This window comes from Salmo salar, chromosome ssa07 (assembly GCF_905237065.1).
Source record: "Salmo salar chromosome ssa07, Ssal_v3.1, whole genome shotgun sequence".
Taxonomy (NCBI): Eukaryota; Metazoa; Chordata; class Actinopteri; order Salmoniformes; family Salmonidae; genus Salmo; species Salmo salar.
In genome coordinates this window covers 33,626,149-33,648,703 of record NC_059448.1, presented here as the reverse complement: position 1 = coordinate 33,648,703, position 22,555 = coordinate 33,626,149, and the positions used below count along the sequence as shown (strand labels likewise).

At 43.9% G+C, this 22,555-nt stretch overlaps 1 protein-coding gene across 2 annotated transcripts in view; it reads right to left on the bottom strand.

Moving 5' to 3' along the window:
- The window catches only part of LOC106609097 (ankyrin repeat and BTB/POZ domain-containing protein BTBD11-A), a 223,711-nt gene that overhangs the window by 48,860 nt on the left and 152,296 nt on the right, over positions 1-22,555 (bottom strand). For both annotated transcript variants that reach the window (XM_014207500.2, XM_014207503.2), the window contains 2 exons: positions 12,486-12,575; positions 4,068-4,161 (listed from right to left, as the gene is read on the bottom strand). In XM_014207500.2, the coding sequence (XP_014062975.2) occupies positions 4,068-4,161; positions 12,486-12,575 (184 nt within the window). The remainder of the gene's footprint in view (positions 1-4,067; positions 4,162-12,485; positions 12,576-22,555) is intronic.

The window sequence follows — 22,555 nt, the reverse complement described above, 5'->3', positions numbered from 1 at the left end:
ACCACATGTACACCTCAGTTTGTTTTCCCGAGTTTTCCCCTCACTTCCAGTATAAAGCACTAGTCGATTCAGGTGCAGTTGGGAGTTTTATGGACCGTGGGGTAGCCAAGAAGTTAGGGATTCCCCTGGTTCAGCTGGACCACCCCTTCCCCGTGCACGCCCTAGATAGTCGACCGCTAGGGTCCGGCCAAGTGGGGGAAGTCACAGTGCCACTGGTCATGGTGACGTGGGGGGGCCATGAGGAGCGTATCAGCCTATTCCTCATTGACTCCCCGGCGTTTCCGGTGGTACTGGTAATCCCCTGGCTAGCCACTCACAACCCTCAGATTTCGTGGAGGCAGAGGGCTCTTAAGGGGTGGTCGAGGGAGTGCTCAGGTAGGTGTATAGGAGTTTCCATCGGTGCGACCACGGTGGAAAGTCCAGACCAAGTCTCCACCGTGCACATTCCCTCAGAATATGCCGATTTGGCTATCGCCTTCAGTAAAACGAAGGCGACTCAATTACCCCCTCATCGACGAGGGGATTGTGCGATAAACCTCCAGGCTGACGCGGCCCTTCCTAGGAGTCACGTGTATCCTCTGTCTCAGGAGGAGACAGCGGATATGGAGACATACGTCACTGAGTCCTTGAGACAGGGACACATTCGGCCATCCAAGTCACCCGTCTCCTCGAGCTTCTTTTTTGTGAAGGAGGAGGGAGGTCTGCGCCCGTGCATTGACTATAGAGGTCTAAATTCTATCACGGTAGGTTTCAGTTACCCGCTACCTCTCATCGCTACGGCAGTGGAGTCATTCCACGGGGCATGCTTCTTCACAAAACTTGATCTCAGGAGCGCGTATAACCTGGTGCGAATCCGAGACGAGTGGAAAACCGCATTTAGTACCACATCTGGCCATTATGAGTACCTCGTCATACCATATGGGTTAAAAAATGCTCCCGCCGTCTTCCAATCCTTTGTCAACAAGGTTCTCAGAGACATGCTTGGGCAGGGTGTGGTGGTGTACATCGATGACATTTTGATGTACTCTGCCACACGCGCCGCGCATGCGTCTCTGGTGCGTAAAATGCTTGGGCGGCTGCTGGAGCATAACCTATACGTCAAGGCTGAGAATTGTGAGTTCTCCAAACGAGCCGTCTTTTTTCTGGGATATCGTATTTCCACCACAGGGGTGGTGATGGAATGTGATTTCGTTACGGCTGTGTGTAATTGGCCGACCCCAACCACGGTGAAGGAGGTGCAGCGGTTCTTGGGCTTTGCCAATTACTACCGGAGGTTTATCTGGGGTTTTGACCAGGTGGCGGCTCCCATTACCTCACTGATGAAGGGGGGTCTGGTGCGGCTGCGGTGGTCGGCAGAGACGGACGGAGCCTTTCGTCGTCTGAAGGCTCTGTTTACCAACGCTCCGGTGCTGGCGCATCCGGACCCCTCTTTGCCATTCATAGTGGAGGTGGACGCGTCCGAGGCTGGGGTAGGAGCGGTGCTGTCGCAGCGTTTGGGCGCGCCTTCGAAGCTTCGCCCCTGCGCATTCTTTTCTAAGAAGCTGAGCCTGGCAGAGCGCAACTATGATGTGGGGGACAGGGAGTTGTTAGCTGCGGTCAAGGCTTTGACGGTGTGGAGACATTGGCTTGAGGGGGCACGACACCCTTTTCTCATCTGGACTGACCAACGTAACCTGGAGTACATCCTGGCAGCGAGGAGACTTAACCCTCGTCAAGCCAGGTGGGCCATGTTCTTTACGAGGTTTCAATTTACCCTCTCGTACATTCCAGGTTCTCGGAACCGGAAGGCCGACGCACTGTCGCGTCTCCCCGACACCGAGGAGCGGACCATTGATCCTACTCCCATACTCCCCGCCTCCTGTCTGGTGGCACCGGTGGTCTGGGAGGTGGATGCAGACATCGAGTGGGCGGGTCAGTCAGAACCCACTCCACCTCAATGTCCCGCAGGTCTTAAGTACGTTCCGCTCGGTGTTCGCGATCGCCTGATCCGATGGTCCCACACTCTACCCTCCTCGGGTCATCCTGGTATGGAACGGACTGTGTGGGGCCTGAAGGGGAAGTACTGGTAGCTCACTTTGGTTAAGGATGTTAGACACTGTCTCTTCCTGTTCGGTGTGCGCCCAGTGTAAGGCTCCTAGGCACCTGCCTCGAGGGAAACTACAGCCCCTCCCCGTTCCACAGCGACCTTGGTCCCACCTCTCGGTGGATTTCCTCACGGATCTCACGCCGTCTCAGGGGAACACCACGTTCCTGGTTGTTGTGGATTGGATCTCGAAGTCCTGCCGTCTGCTCCCTTTGCTTGGTGTTCCTACGGCCCTATTTACACGTCTTCCGGCTCTATGGGGTGCCCGAGGACATCGTATCTGATCGGGGTCCCCAGTTCACGTCCAGAGTGTGGAGGTCGTTTATGGAGAGGCTGGGGGTCTCGGTCAGCCTGACCTCGGGTTTTCACCCAGAGAGTAATGGGCAGGTGGAATGCATTAACCAGGATGTGGGCAGGTTTCTGCGGTCCTATTGCCAGGACCGGCCAGCGGAGTGGGCGAGGTTCATGCCATGGGCCGAGATGGCACAGAACTCTCTGCGCCACTCCTCTACTAACCTGTCACCTTTCCAGGTTGTGTTAGGGTACCAGCCGGTCCTGGTGCCATGGCATCAGAGCCAGATGGAGGCTCCTGCGGTGGAGGAATGTGTACAGCGCTCGAAAGAGACCTGGAGTGCTGTCCAGGAGTGCCTGTAGCGAGCGGTAGGACGGCACAAGGAGAGCGCTGACCGCCGCCGCAGTGAGGCCCCCGTGTTTAACCCGGGGGACAGAGTCTGGCTCTCGACCCGGAACCTGCCCCTCCGCCTGCCCTGCCGGAAGCTGGGTCCGCGATTTGTGGGGCCGTTCAAAGTCCTGAGGAGAATAAACGAGGTGTGTTATAGGTTACAACTTCCTTCATATTACCGTATTAACCCCTCGTTTCATGTGTCTCTCCTCAGGCCGGTGGTAGCTGGTCCGCTGCAGGACGCTGAGGTGCGGGAGGTCCCTCCGCCCCCCCCTGGACATCGGGGGGGCCCCGGCGTACACAGTCCGGGCCATCCTGGACTCCCGACGGGCCCCAGGGTACACAGTCCGGGCCATCCTGGACTCCCGACGTCGGGTAGGGGGCCTGCAGTACCTCGTGGACTGGGAGGGGTACGGCCCGGAGGAGAGGTACTGGGTCCCGGTTGGGGACATTCTGGATCCAGCCCTGCTACAGGAATTCCACCGCCTCCATCCGGATCGACTTGCACCTCGCCCTCCGGGTCGTCCCCGAGGCCGGCGTCGGCGCACTGCGCACCTTCACAGTATCCACAGAAGCTGGCGCCCCTCCCCGGTCGGGCGGTGCTCGGCGGTCGTCCTCGCCGGCCTACTAGCTGCCACCGATCTATGTTTGTGAGTTTTGGTTTTGTCTGTCTAGGTCCGCAGCTGTTCCTGGTTTGTCATTAGTGGGGGGGGGGTATTTAGTTTGTCCTTTTTGTTCGGGAATTCGTGCGGGATTATTTTCATGTCATGTATGAGGGCTGTTGGTATTTTGCGCTGCCTTTTAGACACAGCGTACTTTTGATCAGACATTTGTATTGCCGGGCTGTGCCCCGTGCGTTTTCATTTTTGGAGCTGTTCTCCTGTCGGGTGTTGTGCGCATCCTTCCTTGCGGCTACCTTATTCAAACAGTGTTTAATAAACATCTGTGTTACCGGACCTCAGTCTCCAGCACTTGACTCTGCCCCTTTCCTGCTACCAAGGATAACCGTGACAGTTTGTCCAACGTTTTGACTGGTACTTTATATATACAAAGTATTCAGACCCCTTGACTTTTTCTACATTTTGTTACGTTATTGTTACGTTATGGGCCTTACTCTAAAATTGATCAAATTGTTTTTTCCCCCCTCTACACACAATACCCCATAATGACAAAGCAAATACTGGTTTTTAGAAAATTCTAATTATATACACACACACACACACACTTTTAAAAGTATAAAATAAAGGTTCAATAAATCTGCACACATTGTCAATGGAGTATTCCTGTTTTGTCAACAAGTACCTGCAGCAGAGGCCAGCTGAAGTGGGGTCTCAGTGTTGTTATCTGCTCCATCTTGCAGGGCCCCCTCCATGCTGTCTCGGCTATCCAGAAGCAACTGAGGGAGGAAGGGATGCCAGGAGGACGAGAGAGGGGAGTGAGTGAAAGAAACACGTTACTGACAAGTTCAGCAAGGCACATGCCCAAATGCCTCTCTAAAATGACCTCCTGACGCTGGTATTCATCAGAACTATAATACCCGTGATTCTAGCCATAATTTTATTCAAGTTATCACTTTTGAGTTGTGGTTTTTCAGCTGAGATTTAGTTTGTTGTCAAGATGCCTGATTTTAGTAAACATTTCCTCTGGTGTACTACAAACAAGAACTGGCTTTTAGCCAGAACACCTCCAAAACAAAGGTCATGTGGTTTGGTAAGTGTGATTACAACCTCTGATGGTTTAGAGCTTGAGGTAGGCATGTCATACAAGTACTTGGGAGTATAGCAAGACAGTATACTGTCCTTCTCTCAGCACAAATCAAAGCTGCATGCTAAGATTAAATCTAGACTTGGTTTTCTCTAACCCTGATTCAGATGACCAGCCTACCCATGCTAGATTACGGAGACGTAATTTATAGATCGGCAGGTAAAGGTGCTCTCGAGCGGCTAGATGTTCTTTACCATTCGGCCATCAGATTTGCCACCAATGCTCCTTATAAGACAAATAACTGCACTCTCTACTCCTCTGTAAACTGGTCATCTCTGTATACCTGGCGCAAGACCCACTGGTTGATGCTTATTTATAAAACCCTCTTAGCCCTCACTCCACCCCCATCTCAGCCTCTACAGTGACTGAAATGACTGCTACACTCAACAATGAGCTGCAGTTAGTTTCAGAGTGGGTGGCAAGGAATAAATTAGCTCTAAATATTTCTATATCTAAAAGCATTGTATTTGGAACAAGACACTCACTAAACCCTAAACCTCAACTAAATCTTGTAATAAATAATGTGGAAATTGAGCAAGTTGAGATTACTTCATCACTACTTTATTTATGAGAGGTAATGACATGTTGAATGCACCGAGCTGTCTGTCAGAACTACTGGCACACAGCTCGGACACCCATGCATACTCCATAAGACATGCCACAAGAGGTCTCTTCACAGTCCCCAAGTCCAGAACAGACTATGTGAGGCAGACAGTACTACAGAGAGCCATGACTACATGGAACTCTATTCCACATCAAGTAACTGATGCAAGCAGTAAAATTTGATATAAAAAAACTGATGAAAAAACAGCGGGGACTGTGAAGCAACAAACATTGGTACAGGCACATGCACACACACACACACACACACACACACACACACACACACACACACACACACACACACACACACACACACACTAACATATGCACTATAGATACACATGGATTTAGTACTGTAGATATGTGGTAGTGATGGAGTAGGTGCCTGAGGGCACACAGTGTGTTGTGAAATCTGTGAATGTATTGTAATTTTTTTAATTGTATAAACTGCCTTCATAAACTGCAGCTACTCTTCCTGGGGTCCAGCAAAATGAAGGCAGTTTATACAATTTAAAAAATTACAATACCATAACACCATAATAAATACAAAAATACAAATACTGCAGCACTCATCCTCCACATACAACACCCGTTCTGCCAGTCACATTCTGTTAAAAGGTACCCAAAGCACACATATCCTTGGGTCGCTCCTCTTTTCAGTTCGCAGCTAGCGACTGGAACAAGCTGCAAAAAAACACTCAAACTGGACAGTTTTATCTCAATCTCTTCATTCAAAGACTCAATCATGGACTCTCCTACTGACAGTTGCGGCCGCTTCATGTGATGTATTGTTGTCTCTACCTTCTTGCCCTTTGTGCTGTTGTCTGTGCCCAATTAAGTTTATACCATGTTTTGTGCTGCTACCATGTTGTGCTGCTGCCATGTTGTTGTCATGTTGTGTTGCTACCGTGCTGTGTTGTCATATGTTACTGCCATGCAATGTTGTCTTAGGTCTCTCTTTATGTAGTGTTGTCTCTTGTAGTGATTCTTTTTTTTTTTTAATCACAGCCCCCTTCCCCGCAGGAGGCCTTTTGCTTTTTGGCTTTTTGGTCATTGTAAATAAGAATTTGCTCTTAACTGACTTGTCTAGTTAAATTAAGGTAAAAAAGAACCAGTTAGTGATTTTGATGCTAAATATATAATACATTACAACTGTAGAGGAATTTTTTTGAAATTCAGCACCCCTGGTATATGGGGGGTGTATCAGTCTGTGTGATCATTTGTCTGTTAGAGTTTGCCTGAATGTACTTCACACCCTTGTCTAATTCCATAACAAACATTAGGTATGTAAGACACCTAAAATGCAGTTACACCACTCATTCCATTGTTCTCTACATATAGTATTAAATCAGCACTGACAGTGTTACATTTAACACTTGTCCAGTGTCTATACGGGTCCACACTTTTCAGTGTTAAATTAACACACCGCTTAAAAACATCAAGGATCCTACCCATTTTTTTCCATTTTCGCCTAAAATGACATACCCAAATCTAACTGCCTGTATCTCATTACCTGAAGCAAGGATATGCATATTCTTGATACCATGTGAACACTGAAGTTTGTGGAAATGTGAAATGAATGTAGGAAAATAACACAAATCGATCTGGTAAAAGATAATACAACAAAAAAACTAACAGTTTAAAAAATATAAAAAAATATAAAAATAAAAAAAATATAAAATCTTTGAAATGCAGGAGGAATGGCTGATCCAAAATGTTGATTTTGCCCACTAGATGGCAGTGTATGTGCAAAGTTTTAGACTGATCCAATGAACCATTGCATTTATTTTCAAAATGTTGTATCAAGACTGCCCAAATGTGCAGAGTTGGTTTATAAATAACTTTAAGTTCAAAGCTGTGCACTCTCCTCAAACAATAGCATGGTATTATTTCATTGTAATAGCTACTGTAAATTGGACAGTGCAGTTCGATTAACAAGAATTTAAGATTTCTGCCAATATCAGATATATCCATGTCCTGGAAAATGTTCTTGTTACTTACGACCTCATGCTAGTCGCATTAGCTTACGTTAGCTCAACCATCCCGTGGGGGACCCACCGATCCTGTAGAAGTTAATGTAAAGACTAATTTAGATATTTCCTAGAGGGCCTTGCCTTTTTGGGCCTGCCTGACCAAATTAACTTAGAAATGTGTGTTATAGATCTGTCATTCTTATTGAAAGCAAGTCTAAGAAGCGGTAGATTTCTTCTATGTGCGGTATTTCTATGCTTCCTGTTCTTAACCTCTTATGGCTAGGGGGCAGTATTTACACGGCCGGACAAAAAAAAACGTACCCGATTTAATCTGGTGACTACTCCTACCCAGTAACAAGAATATGCATATACTTATTAGATATGGATAGAAAACACCCTAAAGTTTCTAAAACTGTTTGAATGGTGTCTGTGAGTATAACAGAACTCATATGGCAGGCAAAAACCTGAGAGATTCCTTTACAGGAAGTGGCCTGTCTGACCATTTATTGGCTTTCTTTGACATCTCTTTCCAAAACAAAGGATCTCTGCGGTAACGTGTCACTTCCCACGGCTCCCATGGGCTCTCAGAGCCCGGGAAAAAGCTGAATGTCGTCATTCCAGCCCCAGGCTGAAACACATTATCGCCTTTGTCAAGTGGCCGATCAGGGGACAGTGGGCTTAGGCGCGTGCACTGGTCGCCACCGTCTTTCTTTTTTTTCCTCTATTTACCGAAACGCAGATTCCCGGTCGGAATATTATCGCTTTTTTACGAGATAAATTGCATAAAAATTGATTTTAAACAGCGGTTGACATGCTTCTAAGTACTGTAATGGAATATTTAGAATTTTTTTGTCACGAAATGCGCCATGCTCGTAACCCTGATTTACCATTTCAGATAGTTTCTTGAACGCACGAACAAAACGCCGCTGTTTGGATATAACGATGGATTATTTGGGATCAAACCAACATTTGTTATTGAAGTAGAAGTCCTGGGAGTGCATTCTGACGAAGAACACCAAAGGTAATCAAACTTTTGTAATAGTAAATCTGATTTTGGTGAAGGCTAAACTTGCCGGGTGTCTAAATAGCTAGCCCGTGATGGCTGGGCTATGTACTTAGAATATTGCAAAATGTGCTTTCACCAAAAAGCAATTTTAAAATCGGACATAGTGAGTGCATAGAGGAATTCTGTATCTATAATTCTTAAAATAATTGTTATGCTTTTTGTGAACGTTTATCGTGAGTAATTTAGTAAATTGTTAGTAAATTCCCCGGAAGTTTGCTAGTTCTGAACGTCACATGCTAATGTAAAAAGCTGTTTTTTGATATAAATATGAACTTGATTGAACAAAACATGCATGTATTGTATAACATAATGTCCAAGGGTTGTCATCTGATGAAGATCATCAAAGGTTAGTGCTACATTTAGCTGTGGTTTGGGTTTATGTGACATTATATGCTAGCTTGAAAAATGGGTGTCTGATTATTTCTGGCTGGGTACTCTGCTGACATAATCTAATGTTTTGCTTTCGTTGTAAAGCCTTTTTGAAATCGGACAGTGTGGTTAGATAAAGGAGAGTCTTGTCTTTAAAATGGTGTAAAATAGTCATATGTTTGAGAAATTGAAGTAATAGCATTTCTAAGGTATTTGAATATCGCGCCACGGGATTAGACTGGCTGTTGCGTAGGTGGGACGATTTGGTGCCACCTACCCTAGAGAGGCAGATGATGATGGGCAAGTAGAGATACTGGGGTGTATGTAGAGCAAGAGTGTAAGTAATAATATGGGAATGAGGTAGTTGGGTGTGCTATATACAGATTGGCTGTGTACAGGTACAGTGATCGGTAAGCTGCTCTGACAGCTGATGCTTAAAGTTAGAGATGGAGATATAAGACTCCAGCTTCATTGATTTTTGTTATTCGTTCCTGTCATTGGCAGCAGAGAACTGGAAGGAAAGGCGGCCAAAGGAAGTGTTGGCTTTGGGGATGACCAGTGAAATGTACCTGCTGGAGTGCGTGCTACGGGTGGGTGTTGCTATGGTGACCAGTGAGTTGAGATAAGGCGGGGCTTTACCTAGCAAAGACTTATAGATGCCCTGGAGCCAGTGGGTTTGCAGACAAATATGTAGTGAGGGCCAGCCAACAAGAGCATACAGGTCACGGTGGTGGGTAGTATATGGGGCTTTGGTGACAAAACGGATGGCACTGTGATAGACTACATCTAGTTTGCTGAGTAGAGTGTTGGAGGTTAACTTGTAAATGGCATCACCGAAGTCAAGGATGGGTAGGATAGTCAGTTTACGAGGGTATGTTTGGAAGCATGAGTGAAGAAAGCTTTGTTTTGTGAAATAGGAAGCCGATTCTAGATTTAATTTTGGATTGGAGATGCTTAATTCTTCTGGGTACCTGGGATGGTAGCGTCTCACCTGGCCAACATCAAGTGAAATTGCAGAGAGTGAAATTCAAAAATACTCAATTCAAATATTTAACATTCTTGAAAATATGTTATACATCAAAATAAAGCTTAACTTCTTGTTAATCCAGCCGCTATGTCAGATTTCAAAAAGGCTTTACGGCAAAAGCATACCATGCAATTATCTGAGGACAGCACCCAGCACACAAAACATTACATACATAAAGGGCACATTTTGGCATTTGCTGTATGATTGATGAGAAACTCCATATTACAAATGTACGGTCCTTACTAGATGTCCGCGAATGCTTCTAAAATTTGCGGACGGCGGCGGGTCGTGCACCAGGGCCAGATCCTCCGGGAAGTCAAACAAAGTCTCTCGGACATTTGGTTTCCGTTTTATAAAATTTTCAAATTCTGGTCATTTTTCCGCTGTCCCGGTAAATTCCAGCAGATGGCGAATGGAATCATATTGCAAATGTACAAAACATCAATCACGACATGGCCATTTCTCCTAAATGGAAAAGACTTCGAAGACGAAACTTGGTGTGCATAGGTTTGGCATAATGGGCAGTTAGCCCCGAACAAGATGGCATCGAGGCCTCAACGCTTTTTGAGTTAACCTGTTTGGGATAGGGGCAGTATTTTCACGGCTGGATAAAAAAACGTACCCGATTTAATCTGGTTACTACTCCTGCCCAGTAACTAGAATATGCATATAATTGGCTTTGGATAGAAAACACTCCAAAGTTTCTAAAACTGTTTGAATGGTGTCTGTGAGTATAACAGAACTCAAATGGCAGGTCAAAACCTGAGAAGATTCTGTACAGGAAGTACCCTGTCTGACCATTTCTTGGCCTTCTTTGCCATCTCTATCCATTACAAAGGATCTCTGCTGTTACGTGACACTTCCTACAGCTCACATGGGCTCTCAGAAGGCGGCAAAAAGCTGAATCGTGGCTTTGCAGGCTCTGGCTGAAAAAGTAGCGCGTTTGGGTAGTGGCTGGTTACAGTACTGTGAGACTCAGGCGCGTGCCCGCGTCGACCGAATGCTTTGTTTTCTTTCCTCTGTTTACCTAAACGGAGATTCCCGGTCGGAATATTATCGCTTTTTTATGAGAAAAATGGCATAAAAATTGATTTTAAACAGCGGTTGACATGCTTCGAAGTACGGTAATGGAATATTTAGAATTTGTCACGAATTGCACCATGCTCGCCACCCTTATTTACCCTTTAGGATAGTGTCTGGAACGCACGAACAAAACACCGCTATTTGGATATAACGATGGATTATTTTGGACCAAACCAACATTTGTTATTGAAGTAGCAGTCCTGGGAGTGCATTCTGACGAAGACAACAAAGGTAATCAAACTTTTGTAATAGTAAATCTGACTTTGGTTAGGGCTAAACTTGGTGGGTGTCTAAATGGCTAGCCGTGATGGCTGGGCTATCTACTGAGAATATTGCAAAATGTGCTTTCACCGAAAAGCTATTTTAAAATCGGACACCTCGATTGCACAAAGGAGTTCTGTATCTATAATTCTTAAAATAATTATGTTTTTTGTGAACGTTTATCGTGAGTAATTTAGTAAATTGTTAGTAAATTCCCCGGAAGTTTGCGGGGGGGTATGCTAGTTCTGAACGTCACATGCTAATGTAAAAAGCTGTTTTTTGATATAAATATGAACTTGATTGAACAAAACATGCATGTATTGTATAACATAATGTCCTAGGTGTGTCATCTGATGAAGATCAAAGGTTAGTGCTGCATTTAGCTGTCTTCTGGGTTTTTGTGACATTATATGCTAGCTTGAAAAATGGGTGTCTGATTATTTCTGGCTGGGTACTCTGCTGACATAATCTAATGTTTTGCTTTCGTTGTAAAGCCTTTTTGAAATCGGACAGTGTGGTTAGATAAAGGAGAGTCTTGTCTTTAAAATGGTGTAAAATAGTCATATGTTTGAGAAATTGAAGTAATAGCATTTCTAAGGTATTTGAAAATCGCGCCACGGGATTCAACTGGCTGTTGCGTAGGTGGGACGAATTCGTCCCGCCTAGCCCAGAGAGGTTAACACTTGATCTGATTTAATTACAGTCATTTCATTCAACTATGGCAGATAAACAACCACATATCACAGTCGTAGCAAGTAAAACCTAACATGTGTTACCATTACTGAGAATGTTGTTGTAGGGAAAGCGTGTACTTGCAAATTGATTATGTATTTTGAAAATACAAAATTCATACAATAACTATTTGGATTAATACAATACATTGCTAAAGTATTTTGTATTTTATTTTGATACATTGGTCTTTAGAGTATTTTGTGATTGTAACAAGATAGTACTATGCTCATCTCTGACTGTAAATCCAAAGATATTTGGCATGACAACGAGACAAAGAGTTGGCAATTGTACGATAGTGTCACGATTTCCGCCGAAGTTGGTCCCTCTCCTTGTTCGGGTGGCGTTCGGCGGTCGACGTCACCAGTTTTCTAGCCACCACCGATCCACTTTTCATTTTCCATTTGTTTTGTCTTCATTGTACACACCTGGTTTCCATTCCCATAATTATGTTCCTTATTTAACCCTCTGGTTCCCCCCCCATGGTTTTGTGCGTGTTTGTTCATTGTAAGTTGGTCTGTGTTTGTGAGCTTGTTTATTTTCCTTCTTGGAATATTTGCTGTTTTGAGTAAAGTTACGTGAATTACTCATCTCTGTGTCCTGCGCCTCACTCCGCCTTACCTGCTACACCTAGACGCCTTACAGATAGCACAAACAGGTTTATTTGCAGGATGTATGCATTTAATGTAACATGCTACCAACACTACACACGCATGTCAAATGCAGGTAAAAGAATGCAAGAAAAATGAAACAAGGAACGTTGATAAACACAAGACAGGGGTTGTCTGCTTCTCTCCACACTATCCCAACTATTTATTTAACACTGTGTGCACAGCAGCACTGACCTCACTGTTGATGTCGGCCCCAGTGTCCAGCAGCATCTTAACCATGGCCTCGTCTCCTCGCACACAGGCATACATGAGTGGTGTCATCCCCTAGAGGGGAGAGATGGAGAGAAAAATGGCGACAGATTCACAGTCACTTGCAGAGGTGACACTTACATGAGCATATGGTCCCAATTTCAGGGATGTCAGTATTCCTAAAGTGTGGACACTGTACTTCTTCATCACAAGGTCGGAAACCCTAGCGACCTAAATAACTACTGCCATATATTAAAGCTTTTCGAATCATTGATAAACTCTCTACTTCGCTCCTTCTTAACCAGCAAATATATCCTAAATACATATTAATAAGGATTTTGACAAGGTCAAAGTACCATCTCAGCTGCATCCATTGATGTCAATGATATTGTATGCTTGCTAGATAAAAATCAGCATTCTTTTGCCTTGTTTATTGACCTGTCAAAGGCACTTATTGTTATTGAACAAACTGTCTCGGTTGGACATGACAGCAACCAGAAATTACCTTATGGGCAGATCTCAATGTATTGTTGCTGACTATCAATTCACAATTCCTTGAGGTCAGTAAATGTGTACGTCAAGGGTCCATACTATTCACATTATATATGCACTTTATATTGGTTCCTCAGAAAAAAACTAAACTTCTGATGAAAGCACTCTATTTTATTTAACCAGGCAAGTCAGTTAAGAACAAATTCTTATTTACAATGACGGCCTACCCTGGCAACGCTGGGCCAATTGTGTGCCACGCTATGGGACTCCAATCACAGCCAGATGTGATGCAGCCTGGATTTGAAGGTACTGCAGTGACGCCTCTTGCACTAAGATGCAGGGTCTTAGACCACTGTGCCACTTGGGAGCTTATTAAGGTGCCACAGAAATCAAAACAGTATCCTATTAATTTTTCAAAGCTCTTATACAAAAACTCACGTATTACCTCATTGCTAGTTATCACGTCCTGACCCTAGTAAGATGTTATTTTCTATAGTAGAGTAGGTCAGGGCGTGACAGGGAGTGTTTTGTGTTTTCTATGTTTTCTATTTCTATGTTTAAGTTGTAGTTTTTCTATTTCTATGTTGGGGTTGTTTGGGTTGATCTCCAATTGGAGGCAGCTGGTCCTCGTTACCTCTGATTGGAGATCATATTTAAGTAAGGTTTTTTTTTCTGTTTTTGTGGGTTATTATTATATTTGTGAGTGATGTTTGTTTCTCTCTGCGTCACGGTTTGTTGTTTTGTCAATCCAGTTATTTATGTATTGCAAAGTTTCACGGATTTAATAAAATGTGGAACTAAAACCACGCTGCACTTTGGTCCGCTCCTTTCGACAGCCGTGACACTAGTAACCTACAGAAGTATGATGGCCATAACTGTGAGCCTGTAAGGTAACTCAAGATTCCTTCTATCACTACCAATTTAGATAAAATGTCCTTCAGTTTTTACTCTTTTTATTATGATTTGAGGTTGAACCTTAGCAAATATAGCTCATTAGCGTGTAGGGCACACCGATTGGTGTCACCTCAGTCAGTATATGTTATACCTGTGCTGGTTGCGATCTCGTTAGTGGGAAAGTGTTTCACCTATGCTGGCCCAGGTGCTATTTAAGAGTGGCTGGCCAAGTGCTCTCCCTGTGTTGATTTCTAGACTAAACAGTCCTATATCTGAGTTCCCTGATTTAGTTTTGCTCCACCTTTTTGGTTTGCTTCCTGTCTTTAGGTTTGTTGTGGATTTTGCATTTATTTGCCTCTTCTTGGGCAAATTTAGTGGATGTCTTTTTGGGTTCTAGTTGTTGCTAGAAAACTTTCAGTGGACACACATATGGCTGTCTTCTAGAACTACTCCCAAAACCCCACCTGTTGTTTTGGCTGTTGGTTAGTGACTTTGTTAGTTCTCTCTTCTGTTTGAGCGACATTCATGATTGGGAACGTAACAAAATGGGGGCTCGTCCGGGATCTTGTTTCCCATGAGTATGGTAGTTGCTTTAATCGCCTACTCTGAAGCTCTGCTGTGCACAGATATTTGAGTGTTCAAAATACACTTTTGTGGTAGAGTTTCTGTCACTGACATCCACCTTGAGGGGTTATAAGATTTGAAAGTTGCATAAACAGTCTTATAAATATCAATAAAGCCATTGACTAAGTTGGAAGCATTTGTGGAAAACCCTACGCTAGATAAATGTACAAAGGCGAATCTACTCATCATTGCAAAGCATTATCAAGTCAAGGTGTTCTGGCGATCCAAAAGCAGTAGTCAGAGTTGATCGGTACTGCTTTGGTGGAGGAGGAAATCCTTCCAGAGAGGGAGGATGATAAATGTCTTACGGGTAATATGCTCAACGTCTCCGGTTTACTAATCACTGGCTCTAACTATCATCATTACGCAAACCTGGCACCATCTTTACGCGCACCTGTGCCTCTCCGTTTCAAGCCCTTGATAATCGGCCACTAGGATCCGGAACCATCACCACACCACTCACCCTCACCATGGAGTCCATTCATCAGGAGAACATTCCCTTCTTCATCACTAGTGCACCAGCTCACAAGATCATCCTCGGCCTCCCATGGCTTCAATGCCATAACCCCACCATCTCATGGTCGAGGATGAGAATCACGGACTAGTCACCCTAATGCCGGAGGACCTCCTTTCCCGTTCCCTCTCGAGTCTTTGCATCTGTGGTCTGGGATGTAGATGTGGACATTCGCCAGGCTCTGAAGAGGCAACCTGCACCCACTACATGTCCTCCTGAGCGCATCTACGTTCCCATGGGGATAAGGGTGCGGCTGTTGACCTGGGCACACACAGCCGTTGTCGCTGGACATCCTGGGATCACCCATACTAATCAATCTCTCTCCGAAAGTATTGGTGGCCCACCTTTGCTACATCAACTCCTGTTCTGTGTTTGGGCAAACTAAGAACTAAGTCCCTCCGGCACGGTCCAGCAGGGAAACTCCTTCCCCTTCCTGTTCCTCAGCATCCCTGGTCTCATCTATCCATTAATATTGTCACTAATCTCGCCCTCTGACGGGTTTACCACCATTTTGGTGGTTATGGATAAATTCTCTAAATCCTGTCTTTTATCCCTCTCTCTGGTCTCCCTACTTCTCTCCAGGTTGCTGAGGCACTTCCAGCAGGTCTTCCGGCATTCGAGGGTGGCTGTTGTCTGTGTGCAGAGGGTCCCTGGTTTGAGCCCAGGTAGGGGCGAGGAGAGGGACGGAAGCAAAACTGTTACATGGGCACCATTTTAATCAGGAGAATCTCCTCTTTGTAGTTATGTAAGTCTGGGCAGCGAGCTCATTTGTCAATCACTAGACCAGAAATAGTCCGAAATTTGAATTTTTTTCCCCTACTTTTTCATTATGCAGACATAAGCACAGTTGACACCATCGTGGTGCGGATGTTTACTTTCTACACAAGATGTTTTTTTTTTCAGTTTCGTCCGATGAACAGATTGTAGTGGTAAAATAGATATTTATGTAATTCTAAGCATCCCTCCAGTCAAAACAAGCTCTGCGAACATTCGATTCCATTAATTTGCTATGGGCTCATGCTAGTGTTCCAGTTTAGCCAGCCGTTTATTCAGCCTTGGGTGAATTTTGAAACGTTCTATTGTCCAGCCTATAGATAGCCAGAGCAAATTTACGAAAGCACTCGAATGTCCGTTGAAAGCACAACGAGTATACCATTTAGCTAAGAATGCCGAGAATAATCAAAAGATAGCCTATAGTTAATATACTGGCAAGTTTGTATAACAACTAACCTAGCTAACATACCGGTACATACTGCTATAATGATATGCTATGTGGTTCGTAAGGACAGCATTGCTAACAAATTGTCAGCCAACATAACTTTAAGGTAACTTATTTGAAAAGGCATTACTTTATTACATTGAGTAGCAAGCTATCCCTTGGTCGTTAGGGCAAATCTGGTCTGGGTTTTTTTTTTACACCTAGCTCGGCTATCAGACTATTCTTTAGTTAAGGTTGAATAGTCTATTGTTCGGCTATTAGCCCTCCTCCCCAACTTGCAACAAATTGTTGTTCCCATCTCATTCCTTTCCCTGTTCCACGCATCATCATTCTGTGCCTGAGTGGCTCGCTTGTGGGCGTGCTGGCAGGATATGGCAGCATCTTCGGTTGTGTCAAGAATTCTGCATACAGTAGCATATTTGTAGGAAGTTGTGGTTATATTCACAGGCAAATTGCTATGGAGGTACATTTGTCTTTTTGTCGAGAGCAAAACCTTTATTTTCATTCAAATAATTCTTAAAGCAACTTTTTTCTGACACAAAGGAAGTCAACGGACACCTACGAAGATGGCATCTCAGGGAAGCAGCACTGGGCTGTATTGACGTATCCTAAATTAACATCTGCTGCTTTAGATTGAACGGTCATATCTCAGTAGTTGTTCACATATCTATAAAAAATAAAGCTGTTTTCTTTACTTTCAGAGAGCGAGCTGACCAAGGGGTCGAAAATGTAGATATTGCCAGATTTTCACTGTCCGAGGAACAGGCCGTGGAAGCTTTATTGCTGGCAAGTGTCCATAACCAGATGTAATTACACTGTTCTGTGTTCTTTTTCTCCATGTCTGCCTGTCTTGTTGTACATGGAACCTGTCTCACATGCATTAGATTTAAAAAAAAAAAATTAAGATGTCAGCTGCTAATTTTCAGATTTACACCAAACACAGTCATTTTCACTGGACTCTGTTGCCAAGTCATGATTACCCTGGGGGTTAGCCTTGCAATAATCAAGTGGTGAGATGCATAGGCGTCTATTTAAATCTTTCAGGTACACTCCGATAGGTGTCTGCATCACATACAGTATCTTCTATTGACATTATCTTCCATTTGTCCTCGTCTTTTTCAGCATAATGTACTCTGTAGCCACTTATTGTGGACACCACACACACAATAAGTCTCTCCTTCACTTCTTCCTTTCTCCCTAAATCCTCTAGGTTATATAAGCTGTTTTGGTGAATCCCTCCTGCATCTGAACTGGCTGACAGAGGGTGCAGCATGATCATAGGTGAGATGTCAGTTGGTCGAGTCAACAGGAAGTATTATTAAAGATGCTTTACATTGAAATACAGATGTAGTAGTCCCAGAGTTAATGACCCAAGGTCAGTTTTGCATTTCACCTCCTGATTTAAGATGACTGACCATGTTAGAATAAAAAAGGCTTAATCATGCTCTCTATCCATTTGTCACTCGTCTGCAGGTATGTTTTGATGTGAGACGTCATCGCCACCTCATCCGCTCTTAAGATAACCTTCGGGCCAACTGGGGGGCCGAGGCTGGTTAGGAGACACCACAATTGTGACGAACTGAGAGAATATTAGGGTAGCACTGTAATTCATGAATCATATGCTGTCTGCTGCTGTTCTTACCTCTTTCCCTTTGTCTTCTACACCTCTATCCCCACCTCATCTTTCTTCCTTGTTTTATAATGCACACCATATGGGCATTGAAGTACAGATTGAACTTGTATTTATAATATAAAAATTATCAATTATAATGCATGCATTTATAATACCTGGATAATTAACTTTTGAATAAAGCGTTTCACTTTCTCCACTGGTTGAAATTAAGTCTCATTGAAATACTATTCTGTGTCCTCAGATTAATGCAGATGAAGGGAGTTAGATATGCATATTTTCTGTATATATGAATTACAAATCGATCATGTTTCCAGTTTATTACAATGTGTAATCATTGATGTCCCAGGAGCAGGAGTGGTAAACACTGAAGTGTATAATTGTAATACATACACGCAGACACGGCATCATTCAAATAATGGAGTTTGCTATGACTTAAAGAATGCCTCAGATTCATACCTGAACCGCACCTTATTTGCCAAGAAAGAGTTCAGTGAATATATTCAGTATACAGGCTACAATATGGGAATCTCATGCATGGTAATAACTACAGTGCATGTGTATATAGGACTTGAATCCTTGGCACAATAAAGTTATTATATTCTACTCTATCAGTAGGCTTCATTAACCTCTATGGGCTAGGTGGGACGCTTGCTACTCAACAGCCAGTGTAAACCCGTGGCGCGTTATTCAAATACCTCTAAAATATGACTATTTTACAAAATTTTAAAGACAAGACTCTCGTTAATCTAACCACACTGTCCGATTTCAAAAAGGCTTTACAACGAAAGCAAAACATTAAATTATGTCAGCAGAGTACCCAGCCAGAAATAATCAGACACCCATTTTTCAAGCTAGCATATGTCACATAAACCCAAACCACAGCTAAATGCAGCACTAACCTTTGATCTTCATCAGATGACAACCCTAGGACATTATGTTATACAATACATGCATGTTTTGTTCAATCAAGTTCATATTTATATCAAAAACCAGCTTTTTACATTAGCATGTGACTAGCATGTGACTAGCATTCCCACTGAACACTGCCGGTGAATTTACTAAATTACTCACGATAAACGTTCACAAAAAACAATTTTAAGAATTATAGATACAGAACTCCTCTATGCACTCGAGATGTCCGATTTTAAAATAGCTTTTCGGTGAAAGCACATTTTGCAATATTCTCAGTAGATAGCCCGGCATCACAGGGCTAGCTATTTAGACACCCAGCAAGTTTAGCCTTCACTAAACTCCGATTTACTATTAGAAAAGTTTGATTACCTTTGGTGTTCTTCGTCAGAATGCACTCCCAGGACTGCTACTTCAATAACAAATGTTGGTTTGGTCCCAAATAATCCATTGTTATATCCAAACTGCGGCGTTTTGTTCGTGCGTTCAAGACACTATCCGAAAGGGTAAATAAGGGTGGCGAGCATGGCGCATTTCGTGACAAAAAAATTGTAAATATTCCATTACCGTACTTCGAAGCATGTCAACCGCTGTTTAAAAATGTTTATGCCATTTTTCTCGTAAAAAAGCGATACTATTCCGACCGGGAAAGCCTGTATACGTACAAAGAGAGAGAAAATAAATACATCTCGTGCCCTCGTGCACGAGCGTGAGTCTCAGAGTACTCTGACCAGCCACTATCCAAACGCGATAATGTGTTTCAGCCAGAGGCTGCCTCGATATCGTTCAGCTTTTTCCCGGGTTCTGAGAGCCTATGGGAGCCGTAGGAAATGTCACGTTACGGCAAAGATCCTCAGTCTTCAATAAAAAGAGCCAAGATTAACAACTTGTCAGAGGGCGCTTCCTGTATGGAATCTTCTCAGGTTTTTGCCTGCCATATGAGTTCTGTTATACTCAGACACCATTCAAACAGTTTTAGAAACTTTAGGGTGTTTTCTATCCAAAGCCAATAATTATATGCATATTCTAGTTACTGGGCAGGAGTAGTAACCAGATTAAATTGGGTACGTTTTTTATCCGGCCATGTCAATACTGCCCCCTAGCCCTAACAGGTTAATGCCATTCAGACTTGAAGTTGATACGACAACTATATCAGCTGAGGTTCATAGGTTCTGAACTAATATTCATACCAATCTAACGTTTTAGGGTCCATACACAGATCGGCTACATACTGTAACTAGCTACACATCCATAGGCAGTTATTTTTATCCTCCGCTACACAATAAGTAAATAGTTAGCTAGCTATGTTACTTCAGCTGCAAGCTTACACAATTGTACATTCAATTTGTAATAAATGCTTTAGCTAGCTAGATTCTTTACATACACTTTCACAAGAAGACAGCCTGGTGTGTTGGTTTTCTCAGGAGTCCCTAAAACATTTAAACAAAGTACAAATTAATTCTAACACTAGCTAGCTGGCTAATGTTAGCTAGTCAAAACTTGCTAAATAGCGATTTTCGTGAATAAACTTGACAAAAAAATATTCACAAATGTGTGTTTTCATTAACTAACATTCCTCTCAATTGTACATTTTTTGCTTGACTCGTTATGATGTTATAGCAACTTACATCTGGTTCCCCCGTAATGCTTTGTCAGCCATTTTTGTTGAAGAACGCCACAAGGCAAGGGTGGCTCTCGTCAAAATTCGTCATTGGAACCACTCGATATGATTGGTCATATAAAAACCTTGGGACCCAAAATGAAAAATGAGTGCTCTAACTCCCCCTTGTGGTGGTCTCGAGCAATGAAGCCGTGACGCTGGGTACCTCTATATCCCGCGGTGCAAGCTCGCAACTTTTAAAAGCAGAACCACTGTAGACACCAGAACAGTGTTGCATTTTAATGTAAAGCTTTATTCAGAGTGCCTTGCCTGCTAACGAGCAATGACTGTATATGTTAATGTCAGAGACGTTGTTGTTGCATTCATCCATTTTCGATCTTATGGAGTTCACCAAGTGAGACCCTAAACACGTGTGTGTGTGTGTGTGTGTGTGTGTATACACTGCTCAAAAAAATAAAGGGAACACTTAAACAACACAATGTAACTCCAAGTCAATCACACTTCTGTGAAATCAAACTGTCCACTTAGGAAGCAACACTGATTGACAATACATTTCACATGCTGTTGTGCAAATGGAATAGACAACAGGTGGAAATTATAGGCAATTAGCAAGACACCCCCAATAAAGGAGTGGTTCTGCAGGTGGGGACCAGACCACTTCTCAGTTCCTATGCTTCCTGGCTGATGTTTTGGTCACTTTAGAATGCTGGCGGTGCTTTCACTCTAGTGGTAGCATGAGACGGAGTCTACAACCCACACAAGTGGCTCAGGTAGTGCAGCTCATCCAGGATGGCACATCAATGCGAGCTGTGGCAAGAAGGTTTGCTGTGTCTGTCAGCGTAGTGTCCAGAGCATGGAGGCGCTACCAGGAGACAGGCCAGTACATCAGGAGACGTGGAGGAGGCCGTGGGAGGGCAACAACCCAGCAGCAGGACCGCTACCTCCGCCTTTGTGCAAGGAGGAGCAGAAGGAGCACTGCCAGAGCCCTGCAAAATGACCTCCAGCAGGCCACAAATGTGCATGTGTCTGCTCAAACGGTCAGAAACACACTCCATGAGGGTCCACAGGTGGGGGTTGTGCTTACAGCCCAACACCGTGCAGGACGTTTGGCATTTGCCAGAGAACACCAATATTGGCAAATTCGCCACTGGCGCCCTGTGCTCTTCACAGATGAAAGTAGGTTCATACTGAGCACATGTGACAGTCTGGAGATGCCGTGGAGAACGTTCTGCTGCCTGCAACATCCTCCAGCATGACCGGTTTGGCGGTGGGTCAGTCATGGTGTGGGGTGTCATTTCTTTGGGGGGCCGCACTGCCCTCCATGTGCTCGCCAGAGGTAGCCTGACTGCCATTAGGTACCGAGATGAGATCCTCAGACCCCTTGTGAGACCATATGCTGGTGCGGTTGGCCCTGGGTTCCTCCTAATGCAAGACAATGCTAGACCTCATGTGGCTGGAGTGTGTCAGCAGTTCCTGCAAGAGGAAGGCATTGATGCTATGGACTGGCCCGCCCGTTCCCCAGACCTGAATCCAATTGAGCACATCATGTCTCTCTCCATCCACCAACGCCACGTTGCACCACAGACTGTCCAGGAGTTGGCGGCTGCTTTAGTCCAGGTCTGGGAGGAGATCCCTCAGGAGACCATCCGCCACCTCATCAGGAGCATGCCCAGGCATTGTAGGGAGGTCATACAGGCACGTTGAGGCCACACACACTACTGAGCCTCATTTTGACTTGTTTTAAGGACATTACATCAAAGTTGGATCAGCCTGTAGTGTGGTTTTCCACTTCAATTTTGAGTGTGACTCCAAATCCAGACCTCCATGGGTTGATAAATTGGATTTCCATTGATTATTTTTGTGTGATTTTGTTGTCAGCACATTCAACTATGTAAAGAAAAAAGTATTTAATAAGATTATTTCTTTCATTCAGATCTAGGATGTGTTGTTTAAGTGTTCCGTACATACACATATACATATACATACACACACACACATATATACATATATCTATATACATACACACACACACAACTAGTGATAGGCATTCTGAGTCTTTCGGTGAGTGGGCATTAACAAATAAGAGCTCACTAGCAAGTGTGAAAATCTAAGCAAAATCTTTCAAGGGCATTTTCTCCTACTTGGGATA